We start from the raw sequence: 16,730 nt of genomic DNA on the forward strand, positions 1-16,730 counted from the left end.
GGCGCACTCGGTATTTTCCGGCAGCAGAGCAAGAACTCATGAGTGAGGGATTTCAGGAGTTTCAGAGTTTAATTAAAACGCAAGAGAACACTGCAAAGGCTGCAAAAGCAAGGAGAGAGAGCTGGCAGAAAGTTGCTGACAAATCAAACTCGTAGGTAATTTAATAATAATACTAATAATAATGGATTGGGTTCATATAGCGCTTTCCAAGGCACCCAAAGCGCTGTACGATACCACTATTCATTCACTCCCACATTCACACACTGGTGGAGGCAGCTACGGTTGTAGCCAGGCTGCCATATCGCGCCATCGGCCCCTCTGGCCAACACCAGTAGGCGGTAGGGTAGATCTATCATATGACACTATATTGTCCAATATCATATGGCATTATATTATATTATAATATGTTATATTATATCCCCTTTCACATTAGAGCCACAACAGGACCCACAAGAACATGGGAACAAGTAAAAGTGGAATACAGGAGTATTCTACAGAATGGTAATATTTATCTCTTAGATTGCTTTTCGTCTCTTGGCAAGGTAATACTGGCCTGTAATACTCTGTTAGTTTGTTCATAACAGCAACCAAGAAAAGGGCAGAGGAAAAAAAGACAGGAGGTGGTCCTGCACCCCCTCGTCAACAAGTTGGTTATGTAAATAATACCCTCACGGGAATATCGATATCTCTCAATGAGCACACTGTCGCGCTGAGCTAAAGGATCCTGTCTATCCCGCAATATACGCTGAATTCTGTAAACTCTCCTTATCAATCTTGCACCTTCCGCAATGGGCTGCTCGCGTATACGGACAGGACATGGCTGCGACAGACTTCCCAAATCCACCTTCGCTTTTATAGCCGTGGTCTCTCATCTTGATTACACGAAGTAATTTACAATTACTACTCTGAAATATGAATTACATCTGTAATAATCACATACATGTAATAGAATGTTAATAGTACATTTCCCTTTTTTAGGAAATGACCTGTATGTATCTGTGTGACATCAATAAAAGGATCAAGTGCTGCATTATCTTTAGTTACATTGATGTTATTTATTTATGGTGAAACAGTGGTGGAATATCGCTGTTGCTTTCGTATAAATGAAGCGGACATACCTGCGTGGCCGCGATCTAATCCTGTTTACATAAAGTAAACCTGCTCCCGAGCAGGTTTACGCTTACGGCTCTGTTGCTATGACAGCAAGTCCCGGATGAGCTTCGGGGAACCGAACGATCCAGGATCACGCGAAATCGTCAACAATCTAATCCAGCTAACTTACTTAGCGCGGTACGAAGAACGGACCCCTGGTCACCAGGAATTAACTCAGCTGTTTGTCTTCAAACATTCACCATTATCATTAGTTACAAGGTTTTTTCTCATGACCTTCATCAAAAACAATTCCTTGTCATAGTTAACTAGCTACCTCTTAACATTGTAAAATACTCTGTACACTAAAATACACTAAAGATACACTGAAACACTCTTGGAATCACCTCCAACGGATGCAGGTTTCCAGCATTTCCAGAAACTAATTCCTCCTTTTTAGCCACACAAAAACTCTCTCCCATAACCTCCACTGGGACATCGTTAACAAAGGGGAAGATGAGTGAAGAAAAACAGAGTACCTTACATGCTGACAAGGTGATTGCTATCGTGGTTAGACAACACTCAGACTGAAGGTGGTGGGATTAAATAAGTGTATACTTCTTCCCACTCCCTTTCAACATGTAAATTAATCAGAATGTTTTTTTGTATGTAATTTGTATAGTATATTTTTTTTCTCTCATTTCTTTTCTAAATGTACTTGTATATTGTTCACATGTTGAAATAAATTACCAATCAATCAATCAATCAAAGGTTAGGGCAGACCAACAAGCATACAGACCAAGAAGGAGACAGAGGAATGGGTTGTTTTATGGAAAACACGTCATATATCCTCAATTAATCATGATCAGTGAGAAGTACATAACACCACTGCACTAAATATTGATTGAAACAGTTAGTAATTGAGTTAATAATGAAATATAAATAATGTTTATTTAAATTTTTGGGGGGGTAAATTACTGCTGTCCCTGAGAAATCAACATAACGGTATGGTTAAATGTCAAAGCATAGATAAGGCTGTGACACTCTACACTGACTATTGAATTTCAACTCGATTACCTCACTTGGAGAGTCATTAGTCATTTGTTATTGGCAAGTTGATAATCAGAGTAGACATTGGACCTGCTGTTGGAGGAGCACTTTGGTCTTTTTTTGTTTGTTTTCATTTGTTTTGAAATGTGACAAAAATTTTCAATTGAAACATATAAATAAGACAAAAAGTCATAAATGACAGTTGGTTTTTCAGTCAGAATCCCTTTGTCTGTTTCTCCTCTAAATTCTCTAATTCTCTATTTCACTGGGTAAACAGTTTCCACAGCTGGTTATACACTAGTTCTTTTTTTCTACGTATGGTAAGTGGGGGTAGTTTGACTCTGATCCACAGTCAGTGGGTAATTTGCAGCAGGTTGCTGTAGCGTCTGCCAGCAGGTGGGCAGCAGCATCAGTTAAAACCAACTAAAACCACATATGCACTGCTGTAGATGCAGCAGCTGCAAGATTTTAAGCACATATAAGAATGAATGCAAGTTTAAATGTGTGCTCAAGGATGTTATTACTCAATCAAACTCCAATGACAAAATAATTGTATTTCACAAAACAGTTTACTGCTGCTTTGAGGGGGGTTGTGCTGTTCTCCTGTCTTTATGACTTATGTTGGGTCTAAACACACAAACCAGAGGCCAGAAACCGAGTACTAACTTTAATAAAATAATCATAATAATAATAAAATCACTGTTTTTGTTGATGCACTTTGGTGCCTTGAAAAGACCAAATTGTTCTCAGCATACAAAGTTTTTGTAAAAGCCATCAAACTTTGTTATCTGTTGACACATAAAATTGTAATATTAAGTTAATGTATACCTACAAACAGTGAGTTGTTATTATTCCTTATTAGATTATGTGTCTCACTCTCAGGAAAAAAGCTTTACATGCAGTGAGAGTTACACGAGTAAAAGCTCGTGAAAACATATAAAGGACTTACTTACACTGTCCATAGACTATGTATAAAACCATGGATATGTTGACTTTTGTTAATCATAATTAAATTTACTATGTAAATGATTAAAATATTGTAAAAAGATGTTGAAAGGTAATGTTAATGTTGCTCATGCACAGGTTTTGTGTTACATGTTTAAGAACCAGGGTTCACTGACAAGCTGTGGCTTTCTTAGCCTATTTAAACAAATCACAGGGAGAAGTTTACATACGACTGCACAAATAATGACTAAATGTTAGACTGACTTTACCACTGTTTCAGGTACACTCCACCAGTATTGCACTTAAACCTGAAAGTGTCATAAATGGCTGTTTTGCAGGCCAAATGAACTCAAAACAACTTTAAAAATATAAAAATAATCGTAAAATATTTTAAATTAAAAATAAAGACAGTGTTGAAAGCAGGAATTGAAATACTAGAAGTAGTTTTGAATTTCAAATTCAGTTTTATTTTTACAGCACCAAATCACTACAACAGTTTTCTCAGGGTACTTTATATTAAGGTAAAGATCGTACAACAAAGCAACAAAAAGAGAAAAAAAACAATCATATGACCCCTTTGAGCAAGCGCTTTGGTGACAGTGGGAAGGAAAAATTCCCTTTTAACAGGAAGAAACCTCCAGCAGAACCAGGCTCAGGCAACTGGTTGGGGTTAGGGGTGGAAGACTGGACGACCTTTTTGTGTTTTTCTAGGAGAAAACACAACAAGGGAGCACAAAACTGTGAGCGAAGAAAAAACTGGAGAGGAAGCATCCGGGAGGGCAGCTGAACCTAACTGAGAAGTAAGGCAAGGGATGTCAGTCTGAATAGAAAGCACAAGAGACAAAATACTAATAAGATGAAGCAGGAAGTCACAAAATACAGGAACAGAAAAGTGGACTCGACACAGAGAACAAGAGGACAGGAAAACAAACTCAGGAAACGAACTGTAATTACAAAAAGTTTACATTTTCAAGAACAAACGAAGCAGAAAGATGGAAAAGTGAAAAAAATAAACCACAAGCAAACTAAGAAACAAAATGAAGATATTTACCAACAACAGAACTTAAGAGTAAAAACCACAAAACCCTCGTTAGAAGACCGTCGGCTTTGACAGAAAATGAAAGAAACTGCTTCATTTTCCTCCGTCATCTTTATAACAATCGTAGAAATAAATCTTGTTTTCGCAGTTGTCATATGGCACATTGAACCTGTGGAGAAATAACTGATCAGCATGAATGTTCAATAATGTAAACCTTTGTTTCTTAGTTAGAGAATCCACTCCCCAAACCATGTTGTTTTCCAGAAACTTACAAATTCACATTTTAGTTTTGTCTGAGCATCTTCAGTTTGCAGATAATGCTCATAAAGTTTAAATATATTATTGCTTTTCTCTTTGTACAGTCAGCATGTCATGTGATTTTTCTGTCCCGCCACCTGATTAAAGATCTGGGGGCGGTCCCTATGAAAGAGGATATAGTGTGTGAAACTGCAGCCTTCCCTAGGACACTCAAACATTCCTGCTGTAAGTACGCTGATGCTCTCTCCGTCTTTTTAATGTTCTCCTGTACACACTGCTGTGGATCTTTGCTAAATTCTGTCATCATTTAAGTCATTTCACAAAGGTCACAGGGCAAAGGTGAATGCTGTGTGTAACCTGGTGTTTTGGTTCTTACTTAAATATGCATCGTTTTAGTGTTTGCTGAACGTTTCCATTGGTTTTGATGAAGGTAAGGACTAAATCTAAAAGAGAAATGTGCACGAGAGCTTTATATCAAAATAATTTTTTAAAGCTAAAGTGTATCTTAAGTTATTCATTTATTTTACATTTTACATTTTAAAGCACAACTTGCTTTTAAATCTGTTTTTGTTTGTTATACAGACGTTATGTATGGTGCAGTATTTAAAAGATTCTCCATCTTCTTTATGCCAAGCTAATTATTTATTCATTAGACTTAGACTGAACCACATCATGACTGTAGTGTGTTCATCACGTACACTAGCTGTGCTGTCAGTTCTGCCACTTTTACTCTGTCACAAATAATTATACGTAGAATGAACTGAGCACAGTTGGAACAGAGGGACATCTAACTCACATGTGCAACAAACCTGAACTCTCATTTTGGTCCTGCACATGCACATTAGCATCATCTCTGATCATTGGAACTTTGAAGTAGGTGAGCATTTCAAATCTTAAGATATTGGTTTATTTTTGTGTTCACCACTAATAGCTCCTTGTGCTTGGATCAGCGTGAGTCATTGTGATCTTCACTCTAAAGACTAAAGACTGACGTATGTCATGAAATGGTTTCGTTTAAAGAAATCAGCCAGTCAAGAGAAATGTGCAGGAGGATCAGCAGGGAACAGTCTGACATTCAGACAAATAGTTGAACATTTCTGGTTAAGAGTAATGCTTATAAAAATGTACAAATCTAACTAAAACGCAAATTACTGTTTATTATATTTGATGACTGATATTCTGGTGTCAGCTGTAGAAAAAATAAACTACTTTTGGATATTATGGATGTTTTTGTAGTTTAGGCTTAAGGAAGCATAAAATATGTCGTATTTTCACTCACTAGCTTTTTCTGGGACAATGGAAAAAGTAAAAAGTTTACCCTACATTAGTAATTATGAAAATGATTTTTAATATTTCTGACCTGACTGACAAGAACTGCAATTCCTATGCAAATTGCTTCTCTTCTTTGATCAAATATGTCAGAAAATACATGAACATAACTAACAGTTACCGATGTTTAATGTAACCTTTACAATATGATGTGTTTGAGTTTTGACTGAGGTTTATCAGAAAATAAACCTTATATAAGTTATATAAATAACTAGCCCAGCACTGGGTCTCTTTTATTTACAGTAACCAAATCAATCAGAATCACAATACTTACCAATATCAAATGATGAGAATAGGAAGTCGAACACAGCGTAGAGAATCTGGTCATTTTTAAAACAATAAAATCCCTAAAAGACCACATGCAGACTCAAAGCTTCACCTCTGAAACGCTCAAACGTTTCATTTGGATGGCCCTGGTATTTTGCATACTGTCTCAAAAATAGCATATATTTACCTTTTTTTTGTTACTTTGTTACTATACTTAAGTAGAATTTTTGTTATTTTTACTTTTACTCCCTATTTACTCCTAAATTTTTCAAAACAGGCCCATTAATTTTGGTTTGACAGATTTACTCCAAGCCTTCAAAGATCAGATGATTTAAGCCTAAACATTAACACATGAATGTGTTCCTGTGAATGTGTATTAATCACCAGGAGATGTTGCATGAAAAGAAATGAAAGACCCCAAATCGTGTGCCATATTGGGTTGTTAGTGGGGGGTGTTAAAGTGGGCTGGTGTTTTTGTTTAATTTATCTTTTTGGCACAACACAAGAACAACTGCAAGCTTAAGTTACTTCTGCACAGCTACCCCTACTGAAGACGAAAGGCAGTGACGTCTTGTCGCTGTGGCAGGTAACTTGAAGTGCAGCGTTTCTATCAGATCAACAAACATCAGCAAACACACAAACTGTTTGTGTGCCGTTTGTGTCACAGTGTGTTGCCAGCTCAAGGTCAAGCTGCTGTATTTCACAGGGAGAGAAAAGAAAGAGCTCACTTCAGTCAGAGATGGAGAAAAATAAGAAAGACATGACAGGCGAGGAAGAAGAGAGCTTAGATTTAAAGATAAGGACTGCTCAGTGGTGTTTGATAAACTGGACATGTAAAGCTTACATGTAAGTCCTTATGTGTTTAAATCAGATGTTGGGTCTGTACAAGTTACATTATGTTTTTTCATATTACATATATATATTTCATATAACAAACTGGGGCAGACTAACTGTGTTATTTAAAGGTTACATGAAAATCCTCTGCAGGTTAGTGCAGGATAAACAGGTTAGGTTGCTACAATGTGTGACTGGTGCACAGTGGCTGTGGTTTCATGGTCAGAGTTCGGTTACATCAACTGTAGCAGAGATTCATATGATTTTAAGCTGATGATGCTGAGATCCATTGGCTGAATTCCACCTTCAACTTTAGAGTGTTTAATAAACAGCATAAACAGCGTACTGTCAGTGTAAAGGATGGAAATCAGGCAAAAGAACTCATGAAACATCTGCTGACATCTGGTTGAATTCAGCTGTGTACATCCACAAACAGCAGCAGGTCAGCTGATCACAGCCTGCACACTAAGGAAATCTACTGGAGCTCTCAATAGAAATTATTGTGAGTTATGATTCTTTTCCCCACGCTGAGCCACTACTGCTGATTTTAGGCTACTCAAATTCCTGTTTAGAGGCAAAGTAACCCTCTACAATGGAGGCAACAGAAAATAGAGATGTGTTTTATTTTCCTTCTTTTTCTCTGCTCATGTTCTACTTAACCGATTCAAGCTGAGTGCATTTTTTAGAAATAAAATGTAGACTGAAATAAAGTTTGTATTGCTATCTACTAATATTATTTTTTTATGACAATAATATAGCACATGGTTCAGTTGGCTTTGTATAAAAATAGTAGGGGTGCAACGATATTCGTATCGATATTGAACCGTTCGATACAGTGCTTTCGGTTCGGTACGCATATGTATCGAACAATACAACATTTGTAATTTATTTTATCAACATTCCTTCTGACGATGCTGTCTGTGTTGAGCGCTCAGTGAATCTGCGTTCGACTACTCCGCCTAGGCTGCACTGTCGAGCGCAGATCCACTGAGTGCTCCAGACAGACAGCATCGTCAGAAGGAAGAGCGCAGGGCAAGCTAGCGAGACAGAAGTTAAGCTCTCCTTGCAACATGGCAAATTGAACCTCCCCCACCCTCATTCACATCTGGCGTTTGGAATTATTTTGGTTTTCATGTGACGTATGACCCTGAAGGTAAGCGCGTCATGGACTAAAGTAAAACAGTATGTTGGATGTGCCACGCAATGCTCAATTACATGGGTGGGAGCTAGTGTGTTAGCGCAGTTAGCTCGTTAACGTGTTGGCCGTCTAGCCCCATGCACGGGGCGATCAGGGGTAGCTCGTTAACGGAGATTTGCCGTGTTGTGGCGTTATAAGGTCATTTCAACGAGATTAACCTGAAAGCACTAGTGGGAACACAACGAATATGACTGCACATTTACGCCGACATCATCCTAGTGCAAAGACAAAAACAACAAGCATGCTACTAACTTTAGCCGAGTCATTTAGACAGCCGTTAGCACATGATTCTCCTTATGGGGACCTGATATGTTTAATATGCTGCTGAGAATATAGCCCAGAAGAAGCGGATAGTATAGCTTTTATTTTGGAAAGAGCCATTTCTCTGTAATAAACTCTCTTTTCCAAAGATGAGTGATTCCTAAATCAGATACAGGGCTCGCAAAATCGCTAGCCCGACGTCCTGGGGCTAGCGATTTTTCCAGTCGGGCTACCAAAATCTATCTCTGCCCTGCCCGTCGGGCTATTGTAGGAAGGAAAAATATATGTCAATGCTTTTGCATTCTTTCGGAAATGTAGCTGGGTAATTATGTCATTGGCATCGGTGAGCCACTGCCAATATGTGACATATTGAAATCGCGTTTGAATTTGCGCTTGTTTTTTTGCTTTCACTTTGCAATCGTGCGAACTGTGTATAGAGAGCGACAGCACTGATTGGTGAGTGATGATAATTTGTGCACCAATTCCTCTGACATCGTCTTATCAATCGTTAGCTTACTATGCAAACATGACAAGTGAAATCTCCCGCAGCAAGCTTAAACATGTGAGAGGTTGATCGCGCAGAGAATCGCTGAGCTTATGTGAGTGCGTGTGTAAAAGCAGCAGGATATATATTTTAGTTCTGCTGAGCCAAATAAGGCAGGTCAGGGTGAAGAAGTGACAGCCAAAGAAAAGCTTACCGCAAAACGGAGAAGTTATGACAAATCAGACTATAAGGCAAAAAGAAAGTGCAGCTTTATGGTTTCATGGACAAAATAATTTCTGTGGCTGCAATATGACGAGCTAAATAACCAGGGGTGCACATAAGTGGTCCGCAGGTGCGCATTCGCTGTCAAAATAAAAAACACGCACAAGGGTTAGGGTTAAATTTAAAAACTGTACTTTTGAGTTAAAATATATATTTATAATTTTAATAAATGACAAATTAAAAAGGCATGAACATTTTTTTTGTATCGAAAAAATATCGAACCGTGACACCAAAGTATCGAACCGAACCGATCCGTGAATTTTGTGTATCGTTGCACCCCTAAAAAATAGGTGGTAGAAATGTTCTTTAAGGAGCTACTTTTACTTTCTTACTTTGAGTACATTTCAGAGCCTGTACTTGAGTAAAGAAGTTGAAGCAGTACTTTGTATTATCTGCTCAGATACAGAGATGGATGCTTAAGCTAGCAGAACGATGGAGGTCGCGACGCTCGGCCGGCCCTTCAGCCTTGGGATGCTGTATGACTGCCGCCAGGATTTAGTCATACCTGGTAAGGATTCATGCGTAGTAACTCAATATACAGTGGTATGCAAAAGCTAATTAATTAACTTTTAATTAATTCATTTTCATGATTTTTCTTCATAAAGCATTGGTTGTTTGGATCAGCAATTCCATGTAAATATATCATATAGCAGATGAACACAATGATATTTGAGAAATGAAATGAAGTTTATTGGATTTACAGAAAGTGTGCAATAATTGTTTAAACAAAATCAGGCAGGTGCATAAATTTGGTCACCCCAACAGAAAAATTACATCAATATTTAGTAGATCCTCCTTTTGCAGAAATAACAGCCTCTAAACGCTTCCTATAGCTTCCAGTGAGAGTCTGGATTGTGGTTGAAGGTATTTTGGACCTTTCGTCTTTACAAAACATCTCCAGTTCAGTCAGGTTCGATATATTTTCAATAATATTCAGGTCTGGACTGAGATGGCCATTCCAGAACATTGTACTTGTTCCTCTGCATGAAAGCCTTAGTGGATTTTGAGCAGTGTTTCGGGTCGTTGTCTTGTTGAAATATCCAGCCTCAGTGCAAAATCAACTATGTCACTGATTCTTGAACATTGTTGTCAAGAATCTGCTGATACTGACTGGAATCCATGCGACCCTCATTTTAACAAGGTTCCCAGTCCCTGCACTGGCCACACAGCCCCACAGCATGATGGAACCACCACCATATTTTACTGTGTTTCTCTTTGAATGCTGTGTTCAGTTTCCGCCATGCATAACGCCCCTTGTTATGCAAGGGGTGCAAAGTGCGCTGAATAGTTAAACGATGCACAGTGACACCATCTGCAACAAGATGATGTTCTTGGTCTTTGTAGCTGTTCTCACCATCCTTCGCCTCTGATATCTAAGATTTTTCTTGAGCTGCCACTTTGGGCCTTAACTAGAGCTGTGCTGTGGTCTTCCATTTCCTCAATATGTTCCTCACAGTGGAAACTGACAGCTGAAATCTCTGAGATAGCTTTTTGTATCCTCCCCTAAACCATGATGTTGAACAATCTTTGTTTTCAGGTCATTTGAGAGCTGTTTTTTTGAGGCTCCCATGCTGCCACTCTTCAAAGATGCAAAGAGGAGAAAAACTTGCAATTGGTCACTTTAAACACCGTTTCTAATGATTGGATTCACCTGTGTATGTAGGTCAAGGGTCAATGAGCTTACCAAACAAATTTTGTTTACCAATAATTAGTGCTAAAGGTAAACAAATCAATAAATGACAAGGGTGCCCAAATTTATGCATCTTCCTAATATATTAAGTTTTGCTTATAGTTTAAGTAACTATTGCACACTTTCTGTAAATCCTATAAACTTCATTTCACTTCTCAAATATCATTGTGTTCATCTGCTATATGATATATTTACATGGAATTGCTGATCCAAACAGCCAGTGCTTTATGAAGAAAAATCATGAAAATTATCAGGGGTTCCCAAACTTACCACGGTACGTGAACTAAAATCCACAATCCCATCATCAATTCTGACAGATAAGACATATAACACTGAACTGATAAGTAGAACTGGAAAATGGATGTATAGAGGGAGGGATGTGAAAATTGTTCAATGTGGAAAAAAATTAGACTAATGCCAGCTGTCTGTGAACAATATGCTGTGTTTACCAGACTTGGAGACACCCAAAGTGTCATAAGCATGTGTCACGCAACTTACAAAAGTAAAGATTATACACTTTAACAAATACTTAAAACTAAGGATATTTCCTGTACTGTTATTATTTTAGCTAGCTTTACAAGTTCAGTTTTCTTTTTAAATGCCTTTTTTTTTTTTTAGCTCACTGAAGTTTATCTTCACGACTTGTCTTTGTTCAATTTTAGTTAAATATATTAACTTTAGTGCACAGATGCTCATTTTAAGCCACCATCTGCATTCCAGTGGCAAGAGGTGCTATTTAGTGAAATTTAGTGAAAATGTTTTAAAATGTAAAAGTAAAACATCATAGTTTAAATGTAATGTACAGACTTAAATTTTTTTTTGACAATGAATGTAATTTATGGGCTGGATTCAAAATGTCAGTGGGCTCTGAGTTAGAAACATACACTTATGGGATGTTGTGGAAGCCTTTAACTAATTTAACTGATAATGCTTTCACTATAAAACGCAGAGGACTTTTTAGACAGGCAGTTGTTACTTGTATTTTTGTTTCTATCTATTTTCGCCAAAAATAAATGGTAACATATTTTACAGGAATGACACTGTGGGACTGTAATGACCTGGAAAAAGATAGACGAGAACAAGAACAACCTAACACTGAATCTGAAATAGTGGCATCTGAATCAATTGAGGACAAATCTTCAGCATTAAATGTTGAGGCATCCCTGAAGGCAAGTTTCTTGGGAGGACTGGTTGAGGTTGGAGGATCAGCCAAATATCTCAATGATCACAAAACATCCAAATACCAGGCCAGAGTGACACTGAACTACAAAACTACAACAAAGTTCCAGGAACTGTCAATGAATCACCTTGGAAGAGGCAACGTAAAACATCCCTATGTTTTTGAGCAAGGAATAGCAACACATGTAGTCACAGGTATCCTTTATGGGGCTCAAGCTTTCTTTGTGTTTGACCGTGAGGTTTCTAAAGGGGAAACTCATCAAGACATCCAGGGCAGCTTGAAGGTGATGATCAAGAAGATCCCCTTGCTTTCCATAGAGGGTGAAGGTTCCCTGAAAATGGAAGATAAGGACAAAAACAGTGTTGAGAAATTCTCCTGCAGATTCTATGGAGACTTTTGCCTTCAGAAACCTCCAACAACATTTCAGGAAGCTGTAGAAGTCTACAAAAGCCTTCCAACATTACTAGGAACCAATGGCGAAAAGGCTGTACCAATGAAGGTCTGGCTGTTGCCTTTAACCAGTTTAGATTCTTGTGCTGCTAAACTCGTCCGTCAGATAAGTATAAGATTAGTTCAGGAATCACAGAGCGTCCTGGAGGATTTCAGTGAACTGGAAACAAGGTGTAACGATGCACTGAGAACTTCCACTGTCCAACAGTTCCCACAGATTAGCAAAAAACTGACAAGTTTTAAAGAAATGTGTTCCGAGTTCAAGCTGGGATTTCAGCAGATGTTAGCGAAGAGACTACCATCAATCAGAGGAGGAGGAGAAGAGGAGGCTGAACTCGCTGAGATCCTGAAGAAGAGACATTCTTCACCTTTCAACAGCAAAAACCTGACTGAGTGGATGGACTGTAAAGAAAGAGAAATCAGTATCTTAAAGTCTTTCACCAACATGATGAAAAACACCAAGACTGTCCCATCTCAGAATAATCTACATGAGGAACTTCTCAGTGCAGAGCATGGCCTGTGTTTTGTTTTCACCTCACTGGGGAAGGATGAACCGTACCTCTCAGCTTTATCAGACTACCTGAAAGAAACAACCAAAACAGACGTTCACGTTTATCATACTTACAATGTAGAGAAGGAACAATGGTACCTTTCAAAAGAAGTAGCAGATGATATGAGGAAGGAAGCAAAACTCTTCAGTGATTTTGCAGAGGCCAACAAGGAAAACAAGAACATTAAGTTCCTGACAGTGGGGTTAACTAATGAGACACAGGAAGGTTCCAGCATCTACCTTTATGAAGGTGGATTTGCTGTCAGTGAGAACTTTGAGCCTCCTTCAAAGCCTGAAACTGTGACTGCAGCTGACATAAACCACAACAGTGTGACACTGAAGATTTCTCCACCCAGATTTGGAGCGGAGAACATCACCTCCTACTCTGTTGAGTACTGTGTCAGTGGAGAGGATGGATGGCAGCAGAAGACAGAAGCAAAGGCTGAAGAAGTCACAGTGAGAGATCTGAAGCCAAACACAGAGTATGTGTTCAGATGCAGAGCAGTGACCTCAGCAGGTGTCGGACCAGCTAATGTAATCAGTGATGCCATTAAAACTTTACCCTGCAGCCCTCCTGGAAAACCTCAAGCTCAGCCATATTCAAGTGAGATATCAGTTAGCTGGGAGAAGCCTGTTGAGCTTGGAGAGGATGTCCAGATATTGAGTTACATAGTGGAATATGCAAAAACAGATAGCAGCTCAACAATAAATGACCTCGAGTGGACTCAAACAATTTCAGGAGGTGAGAAGGCCATCATTTCAGGGCTTCAGTCAGAGACACAATATGCAGTCAGGGTCAGATGTGACTGTGGTGTAGATGGAAGAAGCAAGGAAAGCATCATTGTTAATGTCTGCACAACAAAGCGTGAATTTGCACGTCTGGCTGAGTACCTAAAACATATCAGCAAGAAAACAAACTCAAAGCTGCCCTCAGTTTACAAACTGCCCCTGAAAGAAAACGATATGGACATAGATGGATGTCGGAGGTATATCTTTGGCAAAGAAAGCATGAGGCAGAATCGCACAATAATGCTTCTTGGAGCAACAGGATCAGGAAAGTCTACTCTCATCAATGGAATGATCAACTACATTGTTGGTGTAGAGTGGAACGACAGTTTCAGATTTAAGTTAGTTGATGAGGATCCAACCAGTTCACAAGCTCACAGTCAGACATCTGAAGTCACTGTGTATGAAATCCACCACCAGGAAGGCTTTAAAATCCCGTTCTCCATGACCATTGTGGACACTCCAGGTTTTGGCGATACAAGAGGAGTAGCAAGAGACAAGGAGATCACAGAGCAAATCCGCAGGCTTTTCACCTCTCCTAACGGAGTCAGTGAGATTGATGCAGTGTGTTTTGTTACTCAGGCCTCTCTTGCACGACTAACAGCAACACAGAGATATGTGTTTGACTCGGTGCTCTCCATTTTTGGCAAAGATGTGGCAGAGAACATTGAAATGCTGGTGACTTTTGCTGATGGCAAAGAACCACCAGTTCTTGAGGCAATAAGCGTTTCTGCAGTCCCGTGTCCAAAAAATGAGTTAGGGCTTCCGGTTCACTTCAAGTTCAATAACTCAGCATTATTTGCAGACAACAGATGCAACAGAGACTGTGAAGAGGATTTTGATGAAGATGATGCCAGCTTTGATGAAATGTTTTGGAAGATGGGAGCCAAGAGTATGGAGAAGTTCTTCACTGCTTTGGGTAAAATGGAAACCAAAAGCTTGCTAATGACCAAAGAAGTCTTAAAGGAGCGCAAACAGCTTGAAACAGCCATCGAAGGTTTGCAGCCACAAGTTAGAACTGGATTAGCAAAGCTTGAAGAAATTAAGACAACCAAAGAAAAGATCAAAGAGTATGAGGCAGTCATAACTTCAAATGAAAACTTTGAGATTGAGGTGGATGTTATTAAACCAGTCCAAAAACCAATCACAGAGAAAGGAGCATTCATCACCAACTGCCAGAAATGTTCAATAACATGTCACTACCCATGTGCAATAGCACAAGATAGTGAGAAACGTGGCTGTGCATCAATGGATATGAACGGGATGTGCACTGTCTGTCCTGGAAAATGCATTTGGAGTGTGCATTTCAATCAGACATACAGCTGGGAGTATGTTCAAGTGAAAGAGAAGCAGACAGTGCAAGAGCTGAAACGCAAGTATGAAACAGCTAATAAAGAAAAGATGACTGTTCAGGAACTGATTGAGAGGCAGGAAGAAGAGATTGTTCACCTTCAGGACATGATGGTGTCCCTCATAGATCAGTCAGCTCAGTGTATAACTCGACTGCAAGAGATCAGCCTGAGGCCAAACCCTCTGACCACCCCAGAGTACATTGACATGATGATTGAGGGAGAAAGATCAGAGGCCAAAGAGGGTTACCAGGCTCGAATCAAATCTTTGGAGGCAATGAAGGAGAGGGCAAATCTTATCTCCAAGGTAACGCGACGAGACAAACTTTCAAAAACGGAGGAGGAATTATCCGAGGAAAGAAAGGAGAAGAAGGAAAAGAAAGGCTTTGTTAAGAAAGTTCTAAATTTATTTGGATATTCAGGTTAATATTACGAAGGTCTACAGATATGTCAGCAGCATTAAGAGGACATTAAATGATTTAAAAGAAAACTCCTGGATTAAATAAATATGTTACAATTGAAGCTTTTTTCCAAGTCAAACTAAAGTTATCATGATGTCAGGACTTAAAATTCCATTTTCAGGGTGTGAAAAGACTTTCATTGTAATTTTTCCACAGCTACTTAATAGATCAAAAGCCAAACTAATGTGAATGCCATGTCATATCTAAAAGATTTAGTAGTCTCTGACAGGTGTAGCATTGGTTCTAGACAGATCCCTAAAGGCTGAACCTAAGTAACATTTCCTGCTCCTTGTAGTAATAAAACTTATAGTACTTAACACACTGAATCTTTAGAATCACATACACGAAAAGATAAATAAATTTGAATTAGGGATTTGGCAGTTTCTTGTCATTAGGATGATTTGTTCTTAGTTTTACATCATTCGGTAGTTTGGATTGAAGCAGAATTTACTCGTGAAATATGTTGTCACTTTTTAAATTATAATAGATTTTTTGTGATTTATATGTTCAATGTGAATCAGAAATATTTCTACAAATGCTGAATTAAAATCCCATTTAAATTTGATTATTAAAACGGGTGAGCTCAAATGTTATGATTAAGATGTGATAATAAATTATCCTTTTGGATATGTGCTGCTGTATTTTGTCTCAAGTTGTTTTTAATTTCTAATCTTTTATATCTGTATATTACATTTCTACATTACAGTTCAAAAAAGCGCCCCTTCAACAGCAAAACGCATCTGTTCTCTGATTGGATTGTTACATTTGTGATTGACATGACATTGACCAATCAGATTAAAGGAAGAAAAATAGGGTTGCAAGGCAAGGCAAGGCAAGTTTATTTGTATAGCACAATTCAACAACAAGGTGATTCAAAGTGCTTTACAGAGACATTAGAAACAAAAACAAATAAAAAGCATGATTTAAAATTGATTAAAACAAGCAAACAAACAAACTAATTAACAAACAAACAAAACAGTATATAAAATCAAAACAGATAAAATCAGAAATAGATAAGATCAGTAGTTAAATGTAAGTTTTGAAATTTAAGCTTAAAAGTGTGGATTTGGTGCTTTATTCAAATGCAGCTGAGAACAGGTGAGTCTTCAACCTGGATTTAAATAAACTGAGTGTTTCAGCTGATCTGAGGCTTTCTGGGAGTTTGTTCCAGATATAAGGAGCATAAAAGCTGAATGCAGCTTCTCCGTGTCTGGTTCTGACTCTGGGA

General features: G+C 38.4%; 1 protein-coding gene across 1 annotated transcript; it reads left to right on the forward strand.

Moving 5' to 3' along the window:
* The first annotated feature begins 4,518 nt into the window (after nt 1–4,518).
* LOC147307649 (uncharacterized) lies at nt 4,519–16,063 on the forward strand. Its single transcript, XM_086271674.1, has 3 exons — nt 4,519–4,606; nt 9,437–9,544; nt 11,759–16,063. The coding sequence occupies exons 2-3, from the start codon at nt 9,469–9,471 to the stop codon at nt 15,466–15,468; spliced, it is 3,786 nt and encodes a 1,261-aa protein (XP_086127800.1). The 5' UTR covers nt 4,519–4,606; nt 9,437–9,468; the 3' UTR covers nt 15,469–16,063.
* Nucleotides 16,064–16,730: the final 667 nt, after the last annotated feature.

This window comes from Aulonocara sp. 'chitande type north' Nkhata Bay, linkage group LG18, assembly GCF_057382095.1.
Source record: "Aulonocara sp. 'chitande type north' Nkhata Bay isolate Kocher_YH1m ecotype deep benthic linkage group LG18, A_spYH_male_GT1.1, whole genome shotgun sequence".
Lineage (NCBI taxonomy): Eukaryota > Metazoa > Chordata > Actinopteri > Cichliformes > Cichlidae > Aulonocara > Aulonocara sp. 'chitande type north' Nkhata Bay.

Excerpts from the sequence above, each read along its gene's own strand:
- LOC147307649 (XM_086271674.1), top strand. The coding sequence starts at position 9,469 with ATGGAGGTCGCGACGCTCGGCCGGCCCTTCAGCCTTGGGATGCTGTAT. Across the intron at positions 9,545-11,758 it reads CCAGGATTTAGTCATACCTG|GAATGACACTGTGGGACTGT; the intron begins GTAAGGATTCAT and ends CATATTTTACAG.